This window comes from Spea bombifrons, chromosome 2 (genome assembly GCF_027358695.1).
Source record: "Spea bombifrons isolate aSpeBom1 chromosome 2, aSpeBom1.2.pri, whole genome shotgun sequence".
Taxonomy (NCBI): domain Eukaryota; kingdom Metazoa; phylum Chordata; class Amphibia; order Anura; family Pelobatidae; genus Spea; species Spea bombifrons.
Window position 1 is genome coordinate 669,399 of NC_071088.1, and position 26,144 is coordinate 695,542.

Below are 26,144 nucleotides of genomic sequence, written 5' to 3' on the forward strand. Positions count from 1 at the left end.
GCTCGCTGATTTAATTATACATTATACAGGGGCCGGTCACTGATTTATCTATACATTATACAGGGGGCCGGTCACTGATTTATCTATACATTATACAGGGGGCCGGTCACTGATTTATCTATACATTATACAGGGGCCGGTCACTGATTTATCTATACATTATACAAGGGCCGGTCACTGATTTATCTATACATTATACAGGGGCCGGTCACTGATTTATCTATACATTATACAGGGGGCCGGTCACTGATTTATCTATACATTATACCGGGGGCCGGTCACTGATTTATCTATATATTATACAGGGGGCCGGGTCACTGATTTATCTATACATTATACAGGGGGCCGGCTCACTGATTTATCTATACATTATACAGGGGCCGGTCACTGATTTATCTATACATTATACAGGGGGCCGGTCACTGATTTATCTATACATTATACAGGGGGCCAGCTCACTGATTTATCTATACATTATACAGGGGGCCGGTCACTGATTTATCTATACATTATACAGGGGCCAGTCACTGATTTATCTATACATTATACAGGGGGGGGTCACTGATTTATCTATACATTATACAGGGGGCCGGTCACTGATTTATCTATACATTATACAGGGGCCGGTCACTGATTTATCTATACATTATACAGGGGCCGGTCACTGATTTATCTATACATTATACAGGGGTCCGGCTCACTGATTTATCTATACATTATACAGGGGTCCGGCTCACTGATTTATCTATACATTATACAGGGGTCCGGCTCACTGATTTATCTATACATTATACAGGGGGCCGGTCACTGATTTATCTATACATTATACAGGGGGGTCACTGATTTATCTATACATTATACAGGGGGGGTCACTGATTTATCTATACATTATACAGGGGGCCGGCTTGCTGATTTATCTATACATTATACAGGGGGGGGCGGTCACTGATTTATTTATACATTATACAGGGGCCGGTCACTGATTTAGCTATACATTATACAGGGGCCGGTCACTGATTTATCTATACATTATACAGGGGGCCGGTCACTGATTTATTTATACATTATACAGGGGCCGGCTCGCTGATTTAATTATACATTATACAGGGGCCGGTCACTGATTTATCTATATATTATACAGGGGGCCGGTCACTGATTTATCTATACATTATACAGGGGCCGGTCACTGATTTATTTATACATTATACAGGGGCCGGCTCGCTGATTTATCTATACATTATACAGGGGCCGGTCACTGATTTATCTATATATTATACAGGGGTCGGCTCACTGATTTATCTATACATTATACAGGGGCCGGTCACTGATTTATCTATACATTATACAGGGGCCGGTCACTGATTTATCTATACATTATACAGGGGCCGGTCACTGATTTATCTATACATTATACAGGGGGCCGGTCACTGATTTATCTATATATTATACAGGGGGCCGGTCACTGATTTATTTATACATTATACAGGGGCCGGCTCGCTGATTTAATTATACATTATACAGGGGCCGGTCACTGATTTATCTATATATTATACAGGGGGCCGGTCACTGATTTATCTATACATTATACAGGGGCCGGTCACTGATTTATCTATATATTATACAGGGGTCGGCTCACTGATTTATCTATACATTATACAGGGGCCGGTCACTGATTTATCTATACATTATACAGGGGCCGGTCACTGATTTATCTATACATTATACAGGGGCCGGTCACTGATTTATCTATACATTATACAGGGGGCAGGTCACTGATTTATCTATACATTATACAGGGGGCCGGTCACTGATTTATCTATACATTATACAGGGGCCGGTCACTGATTTATTTATACATTATACAGGGGCCGGCTCGCTGATTTAATTATACATTATACCGGGGGCCGGTCACTGATTTATCTATACATTATACAGGGGCCGGTCACTGATTTATCTATACATTATACAAGGGCCGGTCACTGATTTATCTATACATTATACAGGGGCCGGCTCACTGATTTATCTATACATTATACAGGGGCCGGTCACTGATTTATTTATACATTATACAGGGGCCGGTCACTGATTTATCTATACATTATACAGGGGGCCGGTCACTGATTTATCTATACATTATACAGGGGGCCGGTCACTGATTTATCTATACATTATACAGGGGCCGGTCACTGATTTATTTATACATTATACAGGGGCCGGCTCGCTGATTTAATTATACATTATACAGGGGCCGGTCACTGATTTATCTATACATTATACAGGGGGCCGGTCACTGATTTATCTATACATTATACAGGGGGCCGGTCACTGATTTATCTATACATTATACAGGGGCCGGTCACTGATTTATCTATACATTATACAGGGGGCCGGCCACTGATTTATCTATACATTATACAGGGGGCCGGTCACTGATTTATCTATACATTATACAGGGGGCCGGTCACTGATTTATCTATACATTATACAGGGGGCCGGTCACTGATTTATCTATACATTATACAGGGGGCCGGTCACTGATTTATCTATACATTATACAGGGGGCCGGTCACTGATTTATCTATACATTATACAGGGGGCCGGTCACTGATTTAATTATACAACAACTGATTAAGGTTTGAGTCTGTACAGACTAGAGGGGCCGACGGGGGCCGATCTGCTGGTAGGGTGGGAGTGTAATTATCCTGGGAGGGCGTTTATTGCTTTAATCCGGATGATTAAAATCCGCCGCTAAATCCTGGGAGCAAATTAATCGTTCCGGGGGGGGGGGCTGTACCAGCTGACCGGGCATGGACACGGGGGGCAAATCGTGTGCCCGGGGGGCCCGAACAGACCCAGATATACCCCCGCGCCTCTCATCTCCCCGCTGCGGGCTCTCGCGTGACGCCGTCTGTCTCTGGGGGCAGCCGGGGGCCCCGGGCTCTGTATTGGTCAATAACATTGTAATGAGGGTAACACGAGCTGATGAGGGGCGGACGGAGGTACTCGGTACAAATCACCATCACCGCTTCACCCGGACGGAGGTACTCGGTACCGATCACCATCGCCGCTTCACCCGGACGGAGGTACTCGGTACCGATCACCATCGCCGCTTCACCCGGACGGAGGTACTCTTACCGATCACCATCGCGGCTTCACCCGGACGGAGGTACTCGGTACCGATCACCATCGCGGCTTCACCCGGACGGAGGTACTCGGTACCGATCACCATCGCCGCTTCACCCGGACGGAGGTACTCGGTACCGATCACCATCGCCGCTTCACCCGGACGGAGGTACTCGGCACCGATCACCATCGCGGCTTCACCCGGACGGAGGTACTCGGTACCGATCACCATCGCCGCTTCACCCGGGCGGAGGTACTCGGTACCGATCACCATCGCCGCTTCACCCGGACGGAGGTACTCTTACCGATCACCATCGCGGCTTCACCCGGACGGAGGTACTCGGTACCGATCACCATCGCCGCTTCACCCGGACGGAGGTACTCGGTACCGATCACCATCGCCGCTTCACCCGGACGGAGGTACTCGGTACCGATCACCATCGCCGCTTCACCCGGACGGAGGTACTCGGTACCGATCACCATCGCAGCTTCACCCGGACGGAGGTACTCGGTACCGATCACCATCGCTGCTTCACCCGGACGGAGGTACTCGGTACCGATCACCATCGCGGCTTCACCCGGACGGATGTACTCTTACCGATCACCATCGCCGCTTCACCCGGACGGAGGTACTCGGTACCGATCACCATCGCGGCTTCACCCGGACGGAGGTACTCGGTACCGATCACCATCGCGGCTTCACCCGGACGGAGGTACTCGGTACCGATCACCATCGCCGCTTCACCCGGACGGAGGTACTCGGTACCGATCACCATCGCCGCTTCACCCGGACGGAGGTACTCGGTACCGATCACCATCGCCGCTTCACCCGGACGGAGGTACTCGGTACCGATCACCATCGCCGCTTCACCCGGACGGAGGTACTCGGCACCGATCACCATCGCCGCTTCACCCGGACGGAGGTACTCGGTACCGATCACCATCGCGGCTTCACCCGGACGGAGGTACTCGGTACCGATCACCATCGCGGCTTCACCCGGACGGAGGTACTCGGTACCGATCACCATCGCCGCTTCACCCGGACGGAGGTACTCGGCACCGATCACCATCGCCGCTTCACCCGGACGGAGGTACTCGGTACCGATCACCATCGGGGCTTCACCCGGACGGAGGTACTCGGTACCGATCACCATCGCCGCTTCACCCGGACGGAGGTACTCGGTACCGATCACCATCGCCGCTTCACTCGGACGGAGGTACTCGGTACCGATCACCATCGCGGCTTCACCCGGACGGAGGTACTTGGCACTCACATCACTCCTCTGATTGGCTGCCGGGCCATGTTTCCCAGGATTCACATACATGTCACGTAACGTTACTGCCCCCTGCAGGGTGTGGAAGGTAAAAGCGAGCGCCTAACTCCGCTGTGGGGCGGTCACGGGTGATGTGGGAGCCGAGTACATTGCCGTCTCCTAAACGTAACTACAGAACTCAAGGGGTTAAAGCTCAGACGTGGGCGGCACTCTCTAAGTCACTTCACTCTATGTTGGACCAATAATGATGTGACTTGTGATTGGAGAAGTCACCTGTCTGTCATATTGCCAAGCCAAATCGCGCTCTGTATATGCTGCTGACCGCCTCCTTCATGTTGATTGGGTAGTTCTTGTGTTTCTCTGGGACCATGCCTCTCGGTGATTGGTTGTGGGGCGGGAATACCAGGTCTTTGATTGACTGGTGATTGGTTGTTTAGTTTGCAGCCGCCAGTTTGAAACTTGCCGGACTCTGGCGCATGAAAACCTGGTTGGCTGCAGGAAAATTCACGCATGGGCGCTAGACGGCTCTCGATTGGATGAGGTTGAAGCATCAGTATTGGCGCCGTGAAAGAGTGTACGACTGGTGAGAGATGAATGGGGTGACTGTGACAGGACACGGGGCTGTTGGGTGTACCGGGGGGTAACTGTGACGGAAGCTGGTGCTATTGGGTGTACCGGGGGGGTGACTGTGACAGGACACGGGGCTATTGGGTGTATCGGGGGGGTGACTGTGACAGGACACGGGTCTATTGGGTGTACCGGGGGGGGTGACTGTGACAGGACACGGGGCTGTTGGGTGTACCGGGGGGGGGGGTGACTGTGACAGGACACGGGTCTATTGGGTGTACCGGGGGGGGGTGTGACTGTGACAGGACACGGGGCTGTTGGGTGTACCGGGGGGGTGACTGTGACAGGACACGGGGCTGTTGGGTGTACCGGGGGGGGGTGACTGTGACAGGACACGGGGCTGTTGGGTGTACCGGGGGGGGGGGGTGTGACTGTGACAGGACACGGGGCTGTTGGGTGTACCGGGGGGGGGGGGTGACTGTGACAGGACACGGGGCTGTTGGGTGTACCGGGGGGGGGGGGTGACTGTGGCAGGACACGGGGCTGTTGGGTGTACCGGGGGGGGGTGACTGTGACAGGACACGGGGCTGTTGGGTGTTCCGGGGGGGGGGTGTGACTGTGACAGGACACGGGGCTGTTGGGTGTACCGGGGGGGGTGTGACTGTGACAGGACACGGGGCTGTTGGGTGTACCGGGGGGGGGTGTGACTGTGACAGGACACGGGGCTGTTGGGTGTACCGGGGGGGGTGTGACTGTGACAGGACACGGGGCTGTTGGGTGTACCGGGGGGGGGGGTGACTGTGACAGGACACGGGGCTGTTGGGTGTACGGGGGGGGGGTGACTGTGACAGGACACGGGGCTGTTGGGTGTACCGGGGGGTGGGTGACTGTGACAGGACACGGGGCTGTTGGGTGTACGGGGGGGGGGGTGACTGTGACAGGACACGGGGCTGTTGGGTGTACGGGGGGGGGGTGACTGTGACAGGACACGGGGCTGTTGGGTGTACCGGGGGGTGGGTGACTGTGACAGGACACGGGGCTGTTGGGTGTACCGGGGGGGGGGGGTGACTGTGACAGGACACGGGGCTGTTGGGTGTTCCGGGGGGGGGGTGTGACTGTGACAGGACACGGGGCTGTTGGGTGTACCGGGGGGGTGTGACTGTGACAGGACACGGGGCTGTTGGGTGTTCCGGGGGGGGGTGTGACTGTGACAGGACACGGGGCTGTTGGGTGTACCGGGGGGGGGGGTGACTGTGACAGGACACGGGGCTGTTGGGTGTTCCGGGGGGGGGGGTGTGACTGTGACAGGACACGGGGCTGTTGGGTGTACCGGGGGGGGTGTGACTGTGACAGGACACGGGGCTGTTGGGTGTACCTGTTGTTGTTGTTAATATAATTTTTTGTTCTTTTGGGGGATTTTAATTTATTTATGTTTTTGGCGTCTGTTTCTTCCCGTTTCTTATGTTTTTTGTTTTTTTTGTGTTTTTGTGAAAGATTTCCGGGTGCTGTGTGGTCGGCGCTGGTCGTGTTACTGGAGCCCTGAAGATATATACATATATACACGCATTTATATACGTATATATATTATATGCACCTATACTTATACATATATACACATTTATATACATAAACATATATATATATATATATTATACACGTTTATATACACACATATATACACACAAAAACGTATATATTATAACTGGCAGCTTAGTGATTTTCCCGTCCTGTTATGGATAACGTGCGCTGCACTGAACACGGTGAGTCCGCACGGCCCTCGCGGGAACGGGCAGGAGGGTATAGTCCTGGCAGGAGGGGGCAGGCGGGTATAGTCCTGGCAGGAGGGGCCAGGCGGGTATAGTCCTGGCAGGCGGGTATAGTCCTGGCAGGCGGGCATAGTCTGGGCAGGAGGGCCACGGCTGCCGTGTTCTGGACGAGTTTCTTCTGATTTCTCTCTCCAGGAATTCTCTGCTTCTTGAAAACGGGGACACGAGACGGACCCAACAAGGGGAAAAGTTTCTACGTGTGCGGAGCCAATCGCGGCGCCCCCTGCGGCTTCACACAGCCAGCGGCGTAAGTGAATGTATCATAATAAATACAGGAGCGGCGGAAGCTCTGCGTCTCTTTATACCCCCGGGGTAAGAGTCAGAGCTTTGCATTCAGCCCTGCTCTAAACAAACCACCGTCATATGAGGTAACCTTGAAGTTAGCCGCGCATGAAGGGCTCTTCTCCCGTACGGAGCGAGGGCCGCCGCTGGGGTAGGAGCGCCAGGCGTCTGTATATCTGTCGTTGCACACGTTTGGCTGGAATATTAACGCGCTCTTCCCGTGTGCAGCGTTCCTGCTTCCCACTGCCTGTTACATGAAGATTACATGGTGGAGCTGCAGGCTCTGGTTGCGCAGGAGTCCGGAGGGTACAGGTGAGTGTTTGCACCCCGGACCACCCCCTGTAGACCCCGGGCTTAGTATTGTGTTTTGTGTAACCCGTTCTAGGGGTCTGCGGTAGGAGATGGTAACTCGTGGGGGGAGCTGCGGGTTTTGGGGTCTCTCTCCGGTAACCCGGGGTCTCCTGTTCCAGGCTCTTTTATCGCTGTATGAAGAGTAAAGCGGATGGGAAGAAGTGGTGCGGACACGTGCCGTGGAATGTGAGTACTGCTCCGGGGTGGGAAATGGGAATGTCCTTGCTGGCCGGTAACGGGGTGTCTCTTGGGGGTCATTATACGTGTTGTGATTTTAGATGGGGGTGCTGGGTCTCCTCTCTCTCTTATTGGATAACGTGTGTTTAATTCTTCTAGGGCTGCAACTAACGATTATTTTCATAATCGATTAGTCGGCCAATTATTTTTTCGATTCATCGGATAAAAAACGAATGTAAATTTTTCATTTATTTAAAATAATTTAATAAACGATGTTAAAAAACAAACGGCAGAGCCCAGACATGCCACTCTGTCCTCCCCAGATATGCCACATACCCCCAGACATGCCACTCTGTCCTCCCCAGATATGCCACTCTGTCCTCCCCAGATATGCCTTATACCCCCAGACATGCCACTCTGTCCTCCCCAGATATGCCACATACCCCCAGATATGCCACTCTGCCCTCCCCAGATATGCCACATACCCCCAGATATGCCGCTCTGCCCTCCCCAGATATGCCACATACCCCCAGATATGCCACTCTGCCCTCCCCAGATATGCCACATACCCCCAGATATGCCGCTCTGCCCTCCCCAGATATGCCTTATACCCCCAGATATGCCACATACCTCCCCCCAGATATGCCTTATACCCCCCCAGATATCCCATAGTGCCCGCATGGTCACAGACACCATACTTTTATAAATAAGTACTGGGTTAATCTTCACGGCCCCCAGGATTTAGATTCCCCTTAGTTTGCCCCCCTTTATCTCTAACTGCACCTTAAGTTAACTTTATTAAATTAAATTAATCCTCAATCCTCAGCATTAAATTAACCCTAAACACCCCATCAACCACAACTGCCCCTAAATTAACCCTAAAGACCCCATCAACCAACTGCCCCTAAATTAACCCTAAACACCCCATCAACCCTGACTGCAGGGAGGGAGGGACTGTAAGTAGTAACTGCTGTGAGTCTCACTGAATGAAACGGATTATATAATGAGGGGTATTTTAGGGAGCGTTTCCTCTGAAAAAACCCTCATTTTATAATCGATAAAAATCGATTCAACTAAACGATAACGAAATTAATTGGCAACGAATTTCATTATCGATTTTATCGATTAGTTGTTGCAGCCCTAAATTCTTCCATTTAAATGTTCCTGTTACCCGTTTCAGTGTGAGTGAGCTGTGACCTGCTCTCTCGCTCTCCCCCGAGTGTCTGACGCTCGCTGTTTACCTGCCGGGAGCTGCCGGCTTCACTCGCGGACCCCCAGCATTGGCGCTCTGGGGCGCTCCCAACACCCTCACAGCCGTGTCTGCTTGGGGTCTCTTCAAATCACTCCGCTTCTGCTTTCATTAGCTTATTTTACATCGTCGCCTGCCCCCCATCCTCATCGTCGCCTGCCCCCCATCCTCATCGTCGCCTGCCCCCCATCCTCATCGTCGCCTGCCCCCCATCCCCATCGTCGCCTGCCCCCAGCAAACCTGCAGGTAAATCGGTACAGCGGGGACCACAAATGTGGTTTGGATCTACGTGTCATGATGATGTCATAGAGAATTTGGCTTTGTTGTATCTGTCATCTGAGCCCCTGATCCAGTTTCTTTAGTGGCTGGCGAATAACCCCTAACGTTTCCGGCCCATAGGGCCACAGAGACTCGTAGTAATCCGCACCTGCGTTATGGCTTTATTTCTGGAAATAACCCCAAAGTTTATGTTTACAGGCAACAAACTACAAACAAAAAGCGTCTAATGCCCCAGAGCAGAACCTGGGGGAAAAGATGGAGAAACACGGGAGGAATCCCTTCAAAATCCTAAATGATGACCCCAAGCATGATGTGTGGAAGCAGATGAGCGGAGACAGAAAGAAGAATGAGGAGGAGAGCAGCGGCCAAGAGGAAAACCAGACGCAGAACGGAGCAGAAAGGAAGATTCAAGGAGAAAATGAGCGAAAGAAGAGCGGTGGGGAGGAGAGAAAGAAGAGCGGTGGGGAGGAGAGAAAGAAGAGCGGTGGTGGGGAGAGGGGCGCGAAAGCGATGAGCGAGCCTCCTGTCCAGGCTGGGGCAGCCAGCAAAACGTGGGAAGAAAAGGTTTCCTTCCAGACGTGGAGAGAGAAGGAGCTGCCCGCTGGAGTAAAGGTCAAGAAGAAGCTTCAGGAAAACTCGGACGGAAAGGATATAAGACCTGTCCATATGGACGGAGACCCCCATTTACAAGATGGGGGCAAAGATCCCCCCGAGACCAGAGGGGTCCGTGACGCATCTCTCCAGGAGAGGCTCTCTGGCGGGGGAAAGGAAAATACCATCCAGCATCAAGAAGACAAAATCCCTGCCAGAGACGCCACGGCAGAGACAGCGGGGGTCTCCAGCGGTCACAAGGAGAGCATCGCAAGCACCGAGAGCGACCCAAAGGAGCGGGACACCCCCCGGGAAAGCGAGGCATGCGATGATGATGATGATGACGACGACGTGTTGTTTGTGAGCTCCCAGCCTGCGGCGGAGAAGCAGAGGATCTCCGGTGGAGCCAAGCAGAGGACAATCACCTCCTTCCCAGGATTCAGCTCTCAGCCCGAGACCCAGAAAGCATCGGCCCTGCACGCGCAGCTCACGGCCCAGCTCCAGCAGAAGAAGGTGGGGGGCTCGTGCGTACCGCCAGCAGAACCCCAAGTGCAGAGTAGTCTGGGGGGATCAGGAAGCCTTTAAGGTTATGGGGGGGGGGGAGCGTGAACCAGTTTATATGGTGGACGGTATGAAGGATTTCTGCAGCTATTTATTAAACGCGAAGCCCGGCTGATCTGCGGAGCCGGTAGGATAGAGCAGAGATGACTGGCCTGGGGGGGGGGGGGGGTCCTTTGGGTTGACTGATGATCCATATAGCCAAGCATCGCTACTCTTGTTGCAGGCGACGCTGGCATCGGTTAATCTGAAGGCTCTGCCGGATAAGGGGGAGCGCTTGCTGAAGCAGGTGCAGGATCTGGAAGACGCTGTCGGCTCCTTGAACCTGTCCCCGGAGGCTGAGAATGGCTCAGGTGAGGACGCGTCGGGCTGACACCATGGGCCCTGCTGCCTTTCCTGTCGGGATATTTATTTCCTTGTAAATACATAGGAGCCTGAAAAGGACCTAGTGCAGCAGAGAGGGTGTTCTATGCACACGGAGTGTAAATGTAATGTGCCGTGCATGTTCTGTGTGTTTCCCTGGTTGAAGATCCAGATCCTTTATTGAAACCTCGTTCTTGTGCAGGCTGCAGTCAGGACGGGGCAGTAAGAGCTCTTTCTGCCCCACTAAACCCATTCAGTAAACACGGAGCAGCTGAGTCCGGGGCCGTGAAGCCTTTGGCTTTCCATGAGCTTCCCACCAGCTCCTTTGGTCTGCATGCGCCGGAGAGACCCCTGACTTCCAGTCAGAACTACAGCAGCCTGTATGGAGGTGAGAGGAGCCCGCGGGGTGGTCCCTGACGGAGCGGGATGGAGGGGACGTCGCTGTGCACTATTTTTATTATTTTCTACTATTCTTTTAGTGACTCCTCAATGGCAGAACTTTTACGGGGGCCGCATGACCGAGGACCGTCTCATCGCTGTGCGGAACGCAACCAGCGAAACTATTGATCACTTGCATAAGAGCCTGGAGTCCTGTCCCAGCCCAGATAGCACGGCAGAAGACCCCCGAGGACTGAAGGTACGGAGCCCCCTGTAGCGGCTGGAATCTCCTGCTTTACTGAGATGAAAGCTCATCACCATCGTTAAATAGAACCCGCCAGCAGATCGGCCCCAATCCGGCCCCCGTCTAGTGCTGTAAAGACTCAAACCTTAATCAGTCGTTGGTCTCGTCTTAGATTCAGGAGCCGTATGTCTATCCCATGCATGTTTAATACCCTTACTGTATTACCATCTACAACCTCTGCTGGAGGGCTGTTCCACTTATCTACCATCCTCTCAGTAAAGTAAAACTTCCTTCCATTCTATTTTAAACCCTCTAGTTTTATCAATATTCATAAATCCTCCTCATTCTCGTAGCTGTGCGCTGTCCATGTCCTTGTCCTGCTGCACTTAATGGGTTCTCTCCCTGGACAGGGGCTTCCATGTGAATGAAATAATTGTATGTAACTGATAACATCCCGCCGGCTTCCTGACGCCTCACGGTTTTTCTCTTGGGTTTCAGGTCCCGTTACTCTTGCACCAGAAGCAGGCGCTGGCGTGGCTCCTCTGGAGAGAGACTCAGAAGCCTCAGGGAGGTATTTTAGGTGAGGAGGAACCTGTCAATTCCACAGAACGGCGGTCAGTAAGATGTGCCTGCGCTGCTTTCTCTGCCTGGCCCTTTTATATCCCTGTATATTCCTCATATTATATATTATATACTCTCCGGCCGTATAACTAATCCCGTCCTTATAACCCGTTATATCCCTGTATATTCCTCATATTATATATTATATACTCTCCGGCCGTATAACTAATCCCGTCCTTATAACCCGTTATATATCCTGTATATTCCTCATATTATATATTATATACTCTCCGGCCGTATAACTAATCCCGTCCTTATAACCCGTTATATACTGTATATTCCTCATATTATATATTATATACTCTCCAGCCGTATAACTAATCCCGTCCTTATAACCCGTTATATCCGGTATATTCCTCATATTATATATTATATACTCTCCCCCGTATAACTAATCCCCTCCTTATAACCCGTTATATCCTGTATATTCCTCATATTATATACTATATACTCTACCCCCGTATAACTAATCCCATCCTTATAGCCCGTTATATCCCTGTATATTCCTCATGTTATATATTATATACTCTCCGGCCGTATAACTAATCCCATCCTTATAACCCGTTATATCCCTGTATATTCCTCATATTATATATTATATACTCTCCGGCCGTATAACTAATCCCGTCCTTATAACCCGTTATATCCCTGTATATTCCTCATATTATATACTCTCCGGCCGTATAACTAATCCCGTCCTTATAACCCGTTATATCCCTGTATATTCCTCATATTATATATTATATACTCTCCGGCCGTATAACTAATCCCGTCCTTATAACCCGTTATATCCCTGTATATTCCTCATATTATATATTATATACTCTCCGGCCGTATAACTAATCCCGTCCTTATAACCCTTTTATATCCCTGTATATTCCTCATATTATATACTCTCCGGCCGTATAACTAATCCCATCCTTATAACCCGTTATATCCCTGTATGTTCCTCATATTATATATTATATACTCTCCGGCCGTATAACTAATCCCGTCCTTATAACCCGTTATATCCCTGTATATTCCTCATATTATATATTATATACTCTCCGGCCGTATAACTAATCCCGTCCTTATAACCCGTTATATCCTGTATATTCCTCATATTATATATTCTCCGGCCGTATAACTAATCCCGTCCTTATAACCCGTTATATCCCTGTATATTCCTCATATTATATATTATATACTCTCCGGCCGTATAACTAATCCCATCCTTATAACCCGTTATATCCTGTATATTCCTCATATTATATATTATATACTCTCCGGCCCGTATAACTAATCCCGTCCTTATAACCCGTTATATCCTGTATATTCCTCATATTATATATTATATACTCTCCGGCCCGTATAATTAATCCCGTCCTTATAACCCGTTATATCCTGTATATTCCTCATATTATATATTATATACTCTCCCCCATATAACTAATCCCATCCTTATAACCCGTTATATCCCTGTATATTCCTCATATTATATATTATATACTCTCCGGCCGTATAACTAATCCCGTCCTTATAACCAGTTATATCCCTGTATATTCCCCATATTATATATTATATACTCTCCCCCCGTATAACTAATCCCGTCCTTATAACCCATTATATCCTGTATATTCCTCATATTATATATTATATACTCTCCCCCATATAACTAATCCCATCCTTATAACCCGTTATATCCCTGTATATTCCTCATATTATATATTATATACTCTCCGGCCGTATAACTAATCCCGTCCTTATAACCAGTTATATCCCTGTATATTCCCCATATTATATATTATATACTCTCCCCCCGTATAACTAATCCCGTCCTTATAACCCATTATATCCTGTATATTCCTCATATTATATATTATTTACTCTCCGGCCGTATAACTAATCCCGTCCTTATAACCCATTATATCCTGTATATTCCTCATATTATATATTATATACTCTCCGGCCGTATAACTAATCCCGTCCTTATAACCCGTTATATCCTGTATATTCCTCATATTATATATTATACACTCTCCGGCCCTATAACTAATCCCGTCCTTATAACCCGTTATATCCTGTATATTCCTCATATTATATATTATACACTCTCCGGCCGTATAACTAATCCCGTCCTTATAACCCGTTATATCCCTGTATATTCCTCATATTATATACTCTCCCCCATATAACTAATCCTGTCCTTATAACCCGTTATATCCTGTATATTCCTCATATTATATATTATATACTCTCCCCCATATAACTAATCCCGTCCTTATAACCCGTTATGTCCTGTATATTCCTCATATTATATATTATATACTCTCCGGCCGTATAACTAATCCCGTCCTTATAACCAGTTATATCCCTGTATATTCCCCATATTATATATTATATACTCTCCCCCCGTATAACTAATCCCGTCCTTATAACCTGTTATATCCTGTATATTCCTCATATTATATATTATTTACTCTCCGGCCGTATAACTAATCCCGTCCTTATAACCCATTATATCCCTGTATATTCCTCATATTATATATTATATACTCTCCCCCCGTATAACTAATCCCGTCCTTATAACCCGTTATATCCTGTATATTCCTCATATTATATATTATATACTCTCCGGCCGTATAACTAATCCCGTCCTTATAACCCGTTATATCCTGTATATTCCTCATATTATATATTATACACTCTCCGGCCGTATAACTAATCCCGTCCTTATAACCCGTTATATCCCTGTATATTCCTCATATTATATACTCTCCCCCATATAACTAATCCTGTCCTTATAACCCGTTATATCCTGTATATTCCTCATATTATATATTATATACTCTCCCCCATATAACTAATCCCGTCCTTATAACCCGTTATGTCCTGTATATTCCTCATATTATATATTATATACTCTCCGGCCGTATAACTAATCCCGTCCTTATAACCAGTTATATCCCTGTATATTCCCCATATTATATATTATATACTCTCCCCCCGTATAACTAATCCCGTCCTTATAACCCGTTATATCCTGTATATTCCTCATATTATATATTATTTACTCTCCGGCCGTATAACTAATCCCGTCCTTATAACCCATTATATCCCTGTATATTCCTCATATTATATATTATATACTCTCCCCCCGTATAACTAATCCCGTCCTTATAACCCGTTATATCCTGTATATTCCTCATATTATATATTATATACTCTCCCCATATAACTAATCCCGTCCTTATAACCCGTTATATCCTGTATATTCCTCATATTATATATTATATACTCTCCGGCCGTATAACTAATCCCGTCCTTATAACCCGTTATATCCCTGTATTTTCCTCATATTATATATTATATACTCTCCCCCCCGTATAACTAATCCCGTCCTTATAACCCGTTATATCCCTGTATATTCCTCATATTATATATTATATACTCTCCGGCCGTATAACTAATCCCGTCCTTATAACCAGTTATATCCCTGTATATTCCTCATATTATATATTATATACTCTCCCCCATATAACTAATCCCGTCCTTATAACCCGTTATATCCTGTATATTCCTCATATTATATATTATATACTCTCCCCCGTATAACTAATCCCGTCCTTATAACCCGTTATATCCTGTATATTCCTCATATTATATATTATATACTCTCCCCCGTATAACTAATCCCGTCCTTATAACCCGTTATATCCCTGTATATTCCTCATATTATATATTATATACTCTCCCCCCCGTATAACTAATCCCGTCCTTATAACCCGTTATATCCTGTATATTCCTCATATTATATATTATATACTCTCCGGCCGTATAACTAATCCCGTCCTTATAACCCGTTATATCCTGTATATTCCTCATATTATATATTATATACTCTCCGGCCATATAACTAATCCCGTCCTTATAACCCGTTATATCCTGTATATTCCTCATATTATATATTATATACTCTCCAGCCATATAACTAATCCCGTCCTTATAACCCGTTATATCCCTGTATATTCCTCATATTATATATTATATACTCTCCCCCCCGTATAACTAATCCCGTCCTTATAACCCGTTATATCCTGTATATTCCTCATATTATATATTATATACTCTCCGGCCGTATAACTAATCCCGTCCTTATAACCCGTTATATCCTGTATATTCCTCATATTATATATTATATATTCTCCGGCCGTGTAACTAATCCCGTCCTTATAACCCGTTATATCCTGTATATTCCTCATATTATATATTATACACTCTCCGGCCGGATAACTAATCCCGTCCTTATAACCCGTTATATCCCTGTATATTCCTCATATTATATATTATGTACTCTCCCCCCGTATAACTAATCCCGTCCTTATAACCCGTTATATCCTGTATATTCCTCATTATATTACATACCGTATTTGCTCGATTATAAGACGACCCCCCAAAATCTGAATATTAATTTAGGAAAAAAAGAAAAAGCCTGAATATAAGACGACCGTATAGGAAAAAAGTTTTACCAGTAAATGTTAATTCATGTAAACTATGTGAACGATTGTTTTTTTTTTTTTTAATAAAAGCTATGATTGAGAAAAATATTTTGTTTTTATTTCCTTTTGTTTTTTTTCTTCAACCTGCCCCCCCAGTTATGCAAACCTGCCCCCTAGCTTGCCACTCTGCCTCCAGAATTGCCTTATACCCCTATATGCCACTCTGGCATTTAGGGGGTTAAAAGGCATATTATGGGGCAGAGTGGCATATAGGGAGGTATAAAGCATTTCAGGAGGCAGAGTGGCATATAGGGAGTTAAAAGGCATTTCACAGAGCACTCTGTCTCCAGAGTTAGCCAGTTAGCGACGGGGGTTGTTTGCGTCCATCGCTCAGACGTTCCCCGGCTGTCAGAGATAAGAGTTCCCTGTAATGTCTGACAGCCGGGGAAGGTCTGCACGATGGACGCAGACAACCCCGCCGCTAACCACACCTCCTCCCGGCTGCAGCGGAAGTTGTCTACGCGAATTGCGTAGCGCTCTACACGCTGCCCGGACCAAGCACCGGGGACTCAGAAGTACTGGTAAGTGGGGGGGGGGGGCAGGAGTATCCAGGTCCCCTGCATCGCTGCGAGGGATCTGGATCTTAGTCTCATAGTCAGACTTAGTTGAAGTCTGATTATAAGACGACCCCAGAGGAAAAAAACTCGTCTTATAATCGAGCAAATACGGTATTACCCGCCCCATATTTAAAGGCATCTTTTGGATCTGTGGGAAAGCGGATTCCACATGTTTACTGCTCTTACTGTAAAGAAAATTCATTGGATGGCCTGTTGCTCTTTCTGGCCCTTTTAGTGATTGAAGCGTTTGGCTTCCAGTGGCTCTGTGCAGCGGGATATGTTTGTGTTAGCGTTCTGTATGTTGGTGAATGTGACCTCCGTTCACAGCTGATGATATGGGACTCGGGAAAACGCTGACGATGATCGCGCTCATCCTGATTCAGAAACAGAAGCAGCAAAAAGAAAAAGAGGAAGAAAAGAAGCTCGAGTCCTGGATTTCCAAAACCGGTACTGTGGGCTCTGGATGAGCCGGGGCGGGATGGGGATGTGGGAGGCAGTGGGGGGTAGGGCAGGCCGGGGTGGGGGAGGCAGTGGCGGGAGGCGGGGTGTAGGGCAGGCCGGGGTGGGAGGCGGGGGGTAGGGCAGGCCGGGGTGGGGGAGGCAGTGGCGGCAGCCGGGGCGGGATGGAGGGGGAATTGCTTGGCAGGAGTGATGTATTATGCAGTATGGGGGGTAAATGGATTCAGTACGAGGATATTATTGGGGCGTTTTTTTCTTTTCCTGGTTCTTTCTCACTCTCACTTTTTATTTTTTGGAACTGTTCCCTCCTCGCCCGTTAGACTCGTCTCTGACCGTCTCCCGAGGGACCCTCATAATCTGCCCTGCGTCCCTCGTCCACCACTGGAAAAAGGAGGTTGAGAAGCGAGTGTCAGACAGCCGGCTGCGGGTTTATCTCTATCACGGACCAAACCGCGAGAAGGACTGCAAGGCGTAAGAGACCGCTCTAAAACACTTTGTTTAGTAGAAAAGGCCCAAGTCCGCCCCGTGGCGGACCCCGGCACTGGGATTTTAGGCATAAATTAGGGCAAATGACGTTTTAGGATTTAAGATCTGAGAGGGGCTTCTTCACCACGTTATACTCGGCTTAGTGTATCCTGCGCTGACCTCACTCGTGGCGTCTCTCGCTGACTCTCGCAGGCTGGCGCAGTATGACATCGTCGTCACCACGTACAGTCTGGTGTCCAAAGAGATTCCGGTGAAGAAAGAAGAGGGAGACGCGCCGGCCAAGGACCAGGACTTGGAGGTAGGAATGGCCCTCCGGCCCCCAGTGACAGACCTCTTCCTCTGAGAGGTTGTGTAATAATTATTACATCTCCCTCCTGTTGGGCCGGTCGATAATCTGGCGCCCTCCGCCGCTGACTCCAGGTCCTCGAGTTCCCTTGTCGTTTCAGGATAAGGCGGCCGCCTCTTCCCCTCTCCTGCGCATGGCGTGGGCCCGCATAATCCTAGACGAGGCCCATAACATCAAAAATCCAAAGGTCCAGACCTCCATTGCCGTGTGCAAGCTACGAGCCGGGGCCCGATGGGCGGTGACCGGGACCCCGATACAGAACAACCTGCTGGACATGTACTCTCTGCTCAGGTGAGAGGACGGGGTGCAAGGAGATGGCCTGGGACCTGATCCCCTCCCCCGCGGGCTTTATCTATTAAATGAGATTTATGAAGGGGGTCTTACTGGTGAGACGGCCCTTGAGCCCAGAAGGGAAATCTACTGCAGGGGTCTGGGCTCTAGTCTCCCGTTTCACGGCTCGGGGCGTGGGTCGGGTTAGAAGCGAGACCCTCACTCGGGTGTTTGGGCTGCAGGTTTCTGAGATGTTCCCCGTTCGATGAGTTCAAGCTGTGGAAGAACCAGGTGGACAACGGCAGCAAGAAAGGTGGCGAGAGGCTGAACATCCTGACCAAGAGCCTCCTGTTACGGAGAACCAAGGACCAGCTGGACCACACGGGGAGACCCCTGGTAACTAGGCAGCTGGCCCTGGCTGGTAGGCGCACGTCCGCTTAACTGGTCCTGCCGGTAACTAGCCAATAGAGAATGTTTGGTGGCAAATGTCGGGTAGTTGGGGTTCAGTGTCGGTTACGTCGTTACCCCCATAAACTCATTGAACGCACGTTCCCTTCTCAGGTCCTTCTTCCTCAGAGACGCAGCGAGCTGCACCGCCTCAAGCTGTCTGCGCAGGAGCGCTCCGTGTACGACGTCATCTTTGCCAGATCCAGGTGCGGGATATGTGTCCTAAACCGTAAATAATGCGTGTAAAGGGAGGGGGCAGCTGGGGCATTTTTTAGACCCCCCTCAGCGGGGACTGAAGCCAACCAGAGGCAGTAACCAGCCCATGTGCCCCCCCGCGCAGGAGATGCATGTTATGGGATGGAAATCTGAGTAAATGTATATAGAGGACGTATTTTCTGTATATAGTTTATTACAGGGAGCAATGTTCTGCAGGTGAGGCGGTGAAATGGTTAATAGAGGTCTGGGCATGGCAGGCAGGGGGTTAATGGACACGTCCCGCTGTTCACGGCTCTGGTGTGGGATTGTATGCCCTGGGCTCTGGCTTCATATAGTTTGTGTGTCTGCGCTGATCTTTGAAAGGGTTAATGCCATCTTTACTTTTCCTGTGCCCTGGGAGAGATGTTCTGCGGGGTGATGGTAGTGAAGGTGTTAATTACCTTTTATGTTTCTCCATAAGGTCTACATTACAGAATTACTTAAAGAAGCATGAAGGGGGCGTGCGGGAGCCGGCCAGGGGGGCGGAGAACCCGTTCGAGAGAGGTGTGTCCTGCTCCTCCCCTTCAACACCCTGCTCGGCCACTGACAGCAAAGGGCCCCCAATGCTATGTACTGTGTTGTACTTGGGACGTTCAATTCCCATTTATTTTACATTTAACATTAAACTGCAGCCACCGCTCTCCCCCATTCCTCTAACATTAAACTGCAGCTGCTGCGCTCTCCCCCATTCCTCTAACATTAAACTGCAGCCGGCGCGCTCTCCCCATTCCTCTAACATTAAACTGCAGCCGGCGCGCTCTCCCCATTCCTCTAACATTAAACTGCAGCCGCCACGCTCTCTCCCATTCTACTAACATTAAACTGCAGCCGCCGCGCTCTCCCCCCATTCCTCTAACACTAAACTGCAGCTGCCGCGCTCTCCCCCATTCTTCTAACATTAAACTGCAGCCGCCGCGCTCTCCCCCATTCCCCTAACATTAAACTGCAGCCACCGCGCTCTCCCCCATTCCCCTAACATTAAACTGCAGCTGCCGCGCTCTCCCCCTTTCTACTAACATTAAACTGCAGCCGCCGCGCTCTCCCCCATTCCCCTAACATTAAACTGCAGCCGCCGCGCTCTCCCCCATTCCCCTAACATTAAACTGCAGCCACCGCGCTCTCCCCCTTTCTACTAACATTAAACTGCAGCCGCCGCGCTCTCCCCCATTCCCCTAACATTAAACTGCAGCCGCCGCGCTCTCCCCCATTCTACTAACATTAAACTGTAGCTGCCGCGCTCTCCCCCATTCTACTAACATTAAACTGCAGCCGCCGCGCTCTCTCCCATTCCCCTAACATTAAACTGCAGCCGCCGCGCTCTCCCCCATTCCCCTAACATTAAACTGCAGCCGCCGCCACTCTCCCCCATTCCCCTAACATTAAACTGCAGCCGCCGCCACTCTCCCCCATTCCCCTAACATTAAACTGCAGCCGCCGCCACTCTCCCCCATTCCCCTAACATTAAACTGCAGCCGCCGCCACTCTCCCCCATTCCCCTAACATTAAACTGCAGCCGCCGCTCTCCCCCATTCTTGTTTCTCGCGAAAGGTCTACGCTGTTACCGTCCGTCATATCATCTGCAAAAAGACCGACCCCGCAGACCTTCTGTAATATCCCCGATATCTCTCTCTCTGGCCCCCTGTCTGTCTGGCCCCCGCCGGCCCCCATCTGCTGCTCTCACACTGTATTACTTTGTTGTTCTGCAGTTGCCCGGGAGTTTGGGGGCAGTCAATGTGATCTCCCGTCCTCGGGACCCACTCAAGGATCCAGTACTGTTCACATTCTGTCTCTGCTGCTGCGGCTGCGCCAGTGCTGCTGTCACCCGTCTCTGCTGCGGCTGGTGAGTGCGGGGGAGGGGGGCCGGCGAGGTCTTTCTGACACTTCGGGGTCGCAGGGTTGATGTCTCGGGTCTCATCTACTCCAGACTCTTGACCAGACGGAGCTGAAGAGCGAGGGGGTGAGTCTGAGTCTGGAGGAGCAGCTGAACGCGTTGTCCCTGAGTGAGCTCCAGAGCCCTGACCTGAAATCGACCGTCTCCCTGAACGGGACCAGCTTCCCGGCAGAGCTGTTTGAGAGGGAGAGCCGCAGCACGAAGGTTGGTAAGGGCAGCCGTATGGGAGAGACGCGGAAGAGCCTCCGAACGGGGCAGTCCGAGAGATATAGACACCCAGAACCCGCCGGCAGATCGGCCCCATCCGGCCCCCGTCTAGTCGCCCGTTTCTCCTGCTGTAACGACTCAAACCTTAATCAGTCGTTGGTCTCGTCTTAGATTCGGGAGCCGTATGTCTATCCCATGCATGTTTAATACCCTCACTGTACTACCCTCTACCACTTCTGCTGGGAGGAAGTTCCATTTATCAACCACCCTCTCTGTAAAGCCCTGGTCACATGACCTTCATGATGGCTACGATATCACCGTCTAATTCTCTTCTCTCTTCAGATTGACTCCCTCATCTCCGAGCTCCGCACCATTAGTAGCAGCTCTGTGCCCCAGAAAAGGTAAATGGGGGTCCCAGGGCTGGTGGATGGCAGTGGGGGGGGGCTCCGTGGACCTGCGTAAATGGGCGTTCCCGCATGTGTCCTGGTTTGGGAGGGTTTCAGTCCTAAAAATGAATATTTTGCCCAGGTTTCTGTATGTGTTCCAAACCCTCCCCATCTTTCTCCCACGCTCTTATTTTTGGAATTGCCAACGAGCTTTTACTAAGTATATTTGGGCCTCGGGCTCCTCCCGTTTAGCTTTTACCCATCTTACGTGTCCCAAGTTGAGTGGGGGTTTGGGGGTTCCAGACCTGGAGCTGTACTATCATGCGGCTCATCTCCGCAGGGTGGTAGAATGGTCTGTGCTTGCGCCCAAGCAGTGGGTTGCTCTCGAGAACGCTGCGCTGCCGTCCCTATCTCTACATATACATGGCTACCAGACCCGCGTGGGCGTGATTCCCTTGTTCGGCACATTACTATATTCTGCGGGGGGCATTTGGGGTATAATTACCGTTTGGTGTCGCAGCGTGATCGTGTCGCAGTGGACCAGCATGCTGAAGATCGTGGCCGTTCACCTGAAAAACATGGGACTGTCTTTCGCGACCATCGATGGTTCAGTGAACCCCAAGCTGCGCATGGATCTAGTGGAAGACTTCAACAGCGACCCCCGGGGGCCGCAGGTGGGCACTTTGTGGGGCATTCTGGCTTTATGTGTAAGGAGTGGAAGCCTCAGAGGTCTTCAGGTGTTGGGTCCAGACGTAGAGCCCCTGCGTGGCTGCGCGTGGCTTCCATCTCCGGAGCTGGAGACGGCCGGTTCAGAAGCCGCTGGACCCTCTGCTGGTCGGCTTCTGGCTGATAGACCCTAAATCCTGAGTCTGTTGGGACGGGGTCACCTGTCTGTAACGGGGTTTATGTAATGGGGCCACCTGTCTGTAACGGGGTTTATGTAATGGGGCCACCTGTCTGTAACGGGGTTTATGTAATGGGGTCACCTGTCTGTAACGGGGTTTATGTAATGGGGCCACCTGTCTGTAACGGGGTTTATGTAATGGGGCCACCTGTCTGTAACGGGGTTTATGTAATGGGGCCACCTGTCTGTAACGGGGTTTATGTAAGGGGGTCACCTGTCTGTAACAGGGTTTATGTAAGGGGGTCACCTGTCTGTAACGGGGTTTATGTAAGGGGGTCACCTGTCTGTAACGGGGTTTATGTAAGGGGGTCACCTGTCTGTAACAGGGTTTATGTAAGGGGGCCACCTGTCTGTAACGGGGTTTATGTAATGGGGCCACCTGTCTGTAACGGGGTTTATGTAATGGGGCCACCTGTCTGTAACGGGGTTTATGTAAGGGGGTCACCTGTCTGTAACGGGGTTTATGTAATGGGGCCACCTGTCTGTAACGGGGTTTATGTAAGGGGGTCACCTGTCTGTAACAGGGTTTATGTAAGGGGGCCACCTGTCTGTAACGGGGTTTATGTAATGGGGCCACCTGTCTGTAACGGGGTTTATGTAATGGGGCCACCTGTCTGTAACGGGGTTTATGTAAGGGGGTCACCTGTCTGTAACGGGGTTTATGTAATGGGGCCACCTGTCTGTAACGGGGTTTATGTAAGGGGGTCACCTGTCTGTAACGGGGTTTATGTAAGGGGGTCACCTGTCTAACGGGGTTTATGTAATGGGGTCACCTGTCTTTAAGGGGGTCACCTGTCTAACGGGGCTGATGTTGCTTCTTGGCAGGTAATGCTGGTTTCTCTCTGCGCTGGAGGCGTCGGCTTAAACCTGATTGGCGGGAATCACCTGTTCCTCTTGGACATGCACTGGTAACACCGCCTGATCCCGACCGACCCATCTCTTAGAAATTAGGGGGTTGTACATCAGGAACTTTAAATCAGTGACCCCCCCCCATCTAGGCAGATCGGCCCCATTTGGCCCCCGTCTCGTCGCCTGTTTCTCCTGTTAGAGTGAGAGGGGGGGTTGTGGTTTTGCCCGCAGAGCCTGGAAGGACCTGCTTTTCTGACGCGTCGCCTCTCTGCCCCCCCCCAGGAATCCGGCCCTAGAGGATCAGGCGTGCGACCGAATCTACCGCGTGGGTCAGCGCAAGGACGTCGTCATACACCGGTAACTCGGGGGGCCTGTGCGGTGTCTGTGACCCCCCAACCCCCCCCCCAGTTTGTGCCGCGCAGGTACTAAGTAACAGAGATGTGGATTGTTAATAAAAAGCGTCTTTAACCCTTTCCGCGCCAGGTTTGTGTGTGTGGAGACGGTGGAAGAGAAGATCACTCAGCTTCAGGAGAAGAAGAAGGATTTGGCCAACAAAGTCCTCTCCGGGAACAGCTCCTCGTTCACCAAGCTCACCCTCGCCGACCTGCGCCTGCTCTTCGGGTTATAGGAAGGGCCCCGGTACCGGCCAGTGACCCAGTTTCTAAGAACTCTTCTCTTTTTTATATGTTAATAAATAAATGTTATTTATCTGAATTTTTCCTCCCCGGACTGAGCTGTTTTTCATTTCTGAAGAAATAAGCGGGAACTTGTGGTCTTATTTAGCGGATCTGTCACTTTCACGCATTTTGTCATTTTATGCGGTAAATGACCCCGGATTAAAAGACGCAGCCGTGTGCATTGGTAGCCCCCACCGTGTGCATGCAGCTTTCTGTTCACGGGAGGGTCTGCAGGATTATTCCTCCCCATTAAGTCGCTGCTTGGCACAGCCAGCCTTTGCTAGGGTGGGGAAGGAGAGAATCTCAGGACCGATAATGCTGGCTCTGCCGCAGGCTGCCGTTCATCAAATAATCGCTTAAACCAAATATCTCCAAAATAATTAGATTAAAAAACACAATCTGAGCGGATTTGATGAGAGACGAGCCGCGCGTCACGTTATTTGTATCTGTCCGCCGGCTGCAGGGTCCAATGGGCTGCTGCCGTGGCAGGCGGAGTGCAGATCGGCCGGGTAGCCGGTCCAGGCCTGGGTATGACGTTCTCTCTCACACTGCGATACGCGGTCTGGCTGGGGGTCTCGGAGTAAAATACAGACGTTCAGTTTTTTGTTTGTATTTTATTTGCTTTTTATTCTTTATTTCACTTTCAGTTGATTTCTTGGAGTAAATGCTTACCTCTGGCGCCACCTGCTGTCTGCTCTCTGTTATTACACTTTCTGATTTGCTCTAAAAAAAAAACTCCTTATAATCGAGCAAATACGGTAATACCGTTTATCTTAGTATATACACTGGAGTCGAGCTATCAGACTCTTTCAAATCAGTGGTGAAGCCATCAGACACTTGTTCTTTAGATTAGCAAAAGGTGCATTAGACCTGCAAACGTGATAATCATATAATAATCATATAATGATAGAATTCTGAGTGGATTAGGCAGCGTTCTCACACAAATATATCTCCCTGCAAAATTATATACGTTTATGAAACAAATTAAAGGTAAATATCCGCTCATATCCAGCAAATTACATTTTATAACATTTCTGCATATATTACAAAATTCCCCCATTGGACCAACGGTTACACTGCACATATCTCACACACACACCCCTATATAATATCTTACAATGTGGTGCATTTTTACTGTGGAAATTTAAAGCTATAGCGCCCAAAATATCAGCCCAGTGGACAGCAACTGCCAGTAACCCTCTGTGGAATGTTGAAAAATGCCGGTTGCTGTCTACTGCGCTGATATTTGGGGCGCTATAGCTTTAAATTTCCACAGTAAAAATGCACCATATTCTCAGAAATAATAGAGGGGTGTATGTGAGAGATATGTGCAGTGTAACTGTATTGGTCCAATGGGGGAATTTTTTTTTAACCCCATGTAGAATGTTGAAATATGACATTTATGAAGTACTGCGCTGATATTTGGGGTGCTATATCTTTAAATTTCCACAGTAAAAATGCACCACACTGTAAGATATTATATAGGGGTGTATATGTGAGATATGTGCAGTGTAACTGTGTTGGTCCAACGGTGGAATTTTGTAATATATGCAGAAATGCTAGAAAATGTAATTTGCTGGATATGAGCGGATATTTACCTTTAATTTGTTTAATAAACTTATCTAATTTTGCAGGGAGATATATTTGTGTGAGAACTCTGCATAATCCACTCAGAATTCTATCATTATATGATTATTATATAACATTATATGATTATTATCACGTTTGCAGGTCTAATGCACCTTTTGCTAATCTAAAGAAAAAGCGTCTGATGGCTTCACCACTGATTTGAAAGAGTCTGATAGCTCGACTCCATTGTACCGTATTTGCTCGATTATAAGACGACCCTGATTATAAGACGACCCCCCAAAATCAAAATATTAATTTAGGGAAAAAACAAAAAGCCTGAATATAAGATTACCCTATAGGAAAAAAGTTTTACTAGTAAATATGAATTCATGTAAAGTAATTTTCATATTTAATAAA

At 49.1% G+C, this 26,144-nt stretch overlaps 1 protein-coding gene across 1 annotated transcript; it reads left to right on the forward strand.

Moving 5' to 3' along the window:
* The first annotated feature begins 6,681 nt into the window (after positions 1–6,681).
* TTF2 (transcription termination factor 2) lies at positions 6,682–24,195 on the forward strand. Its single transcript, XM_053457866.1, has 23 exons — positions 6,682–6,724; positions 6,926–7,037; positions 7,301–7,384; positions 7,543–7,609; positions 9,327–10,232; positions 10,504–10,630; positions 10,843–11,028; positions 11,120–11,277; positions 11,761–11,842; positions 17,309–17,428; positions 17,761–17,911; positions 18,119–18,224; positions 18,373–18,563; positions 18,785–18,938; positions 19,104–19,195; positions 19,666–19,748; positions 20,951–21,084; positions 21,169–21,339; positions 21,685–21,743; positions 22,249–22,402; positions 23,458–23,540; positions 23,764–23,838; positions 23,965–24,195. Exons 1-23 carry the CDS (start codon positions 6,697–6,699, stop codon positions 24,107–24,109), a joined length of 3,468 nt encoding a protein of 1,155 aa, XP_053313841.1. The 5' UTR covers positions 6,682–6,696; the 3' UTR covers positions 24,110–24,195.
* Positions 24,196–26,144: the final 1,949 nt, after the last annotated feature.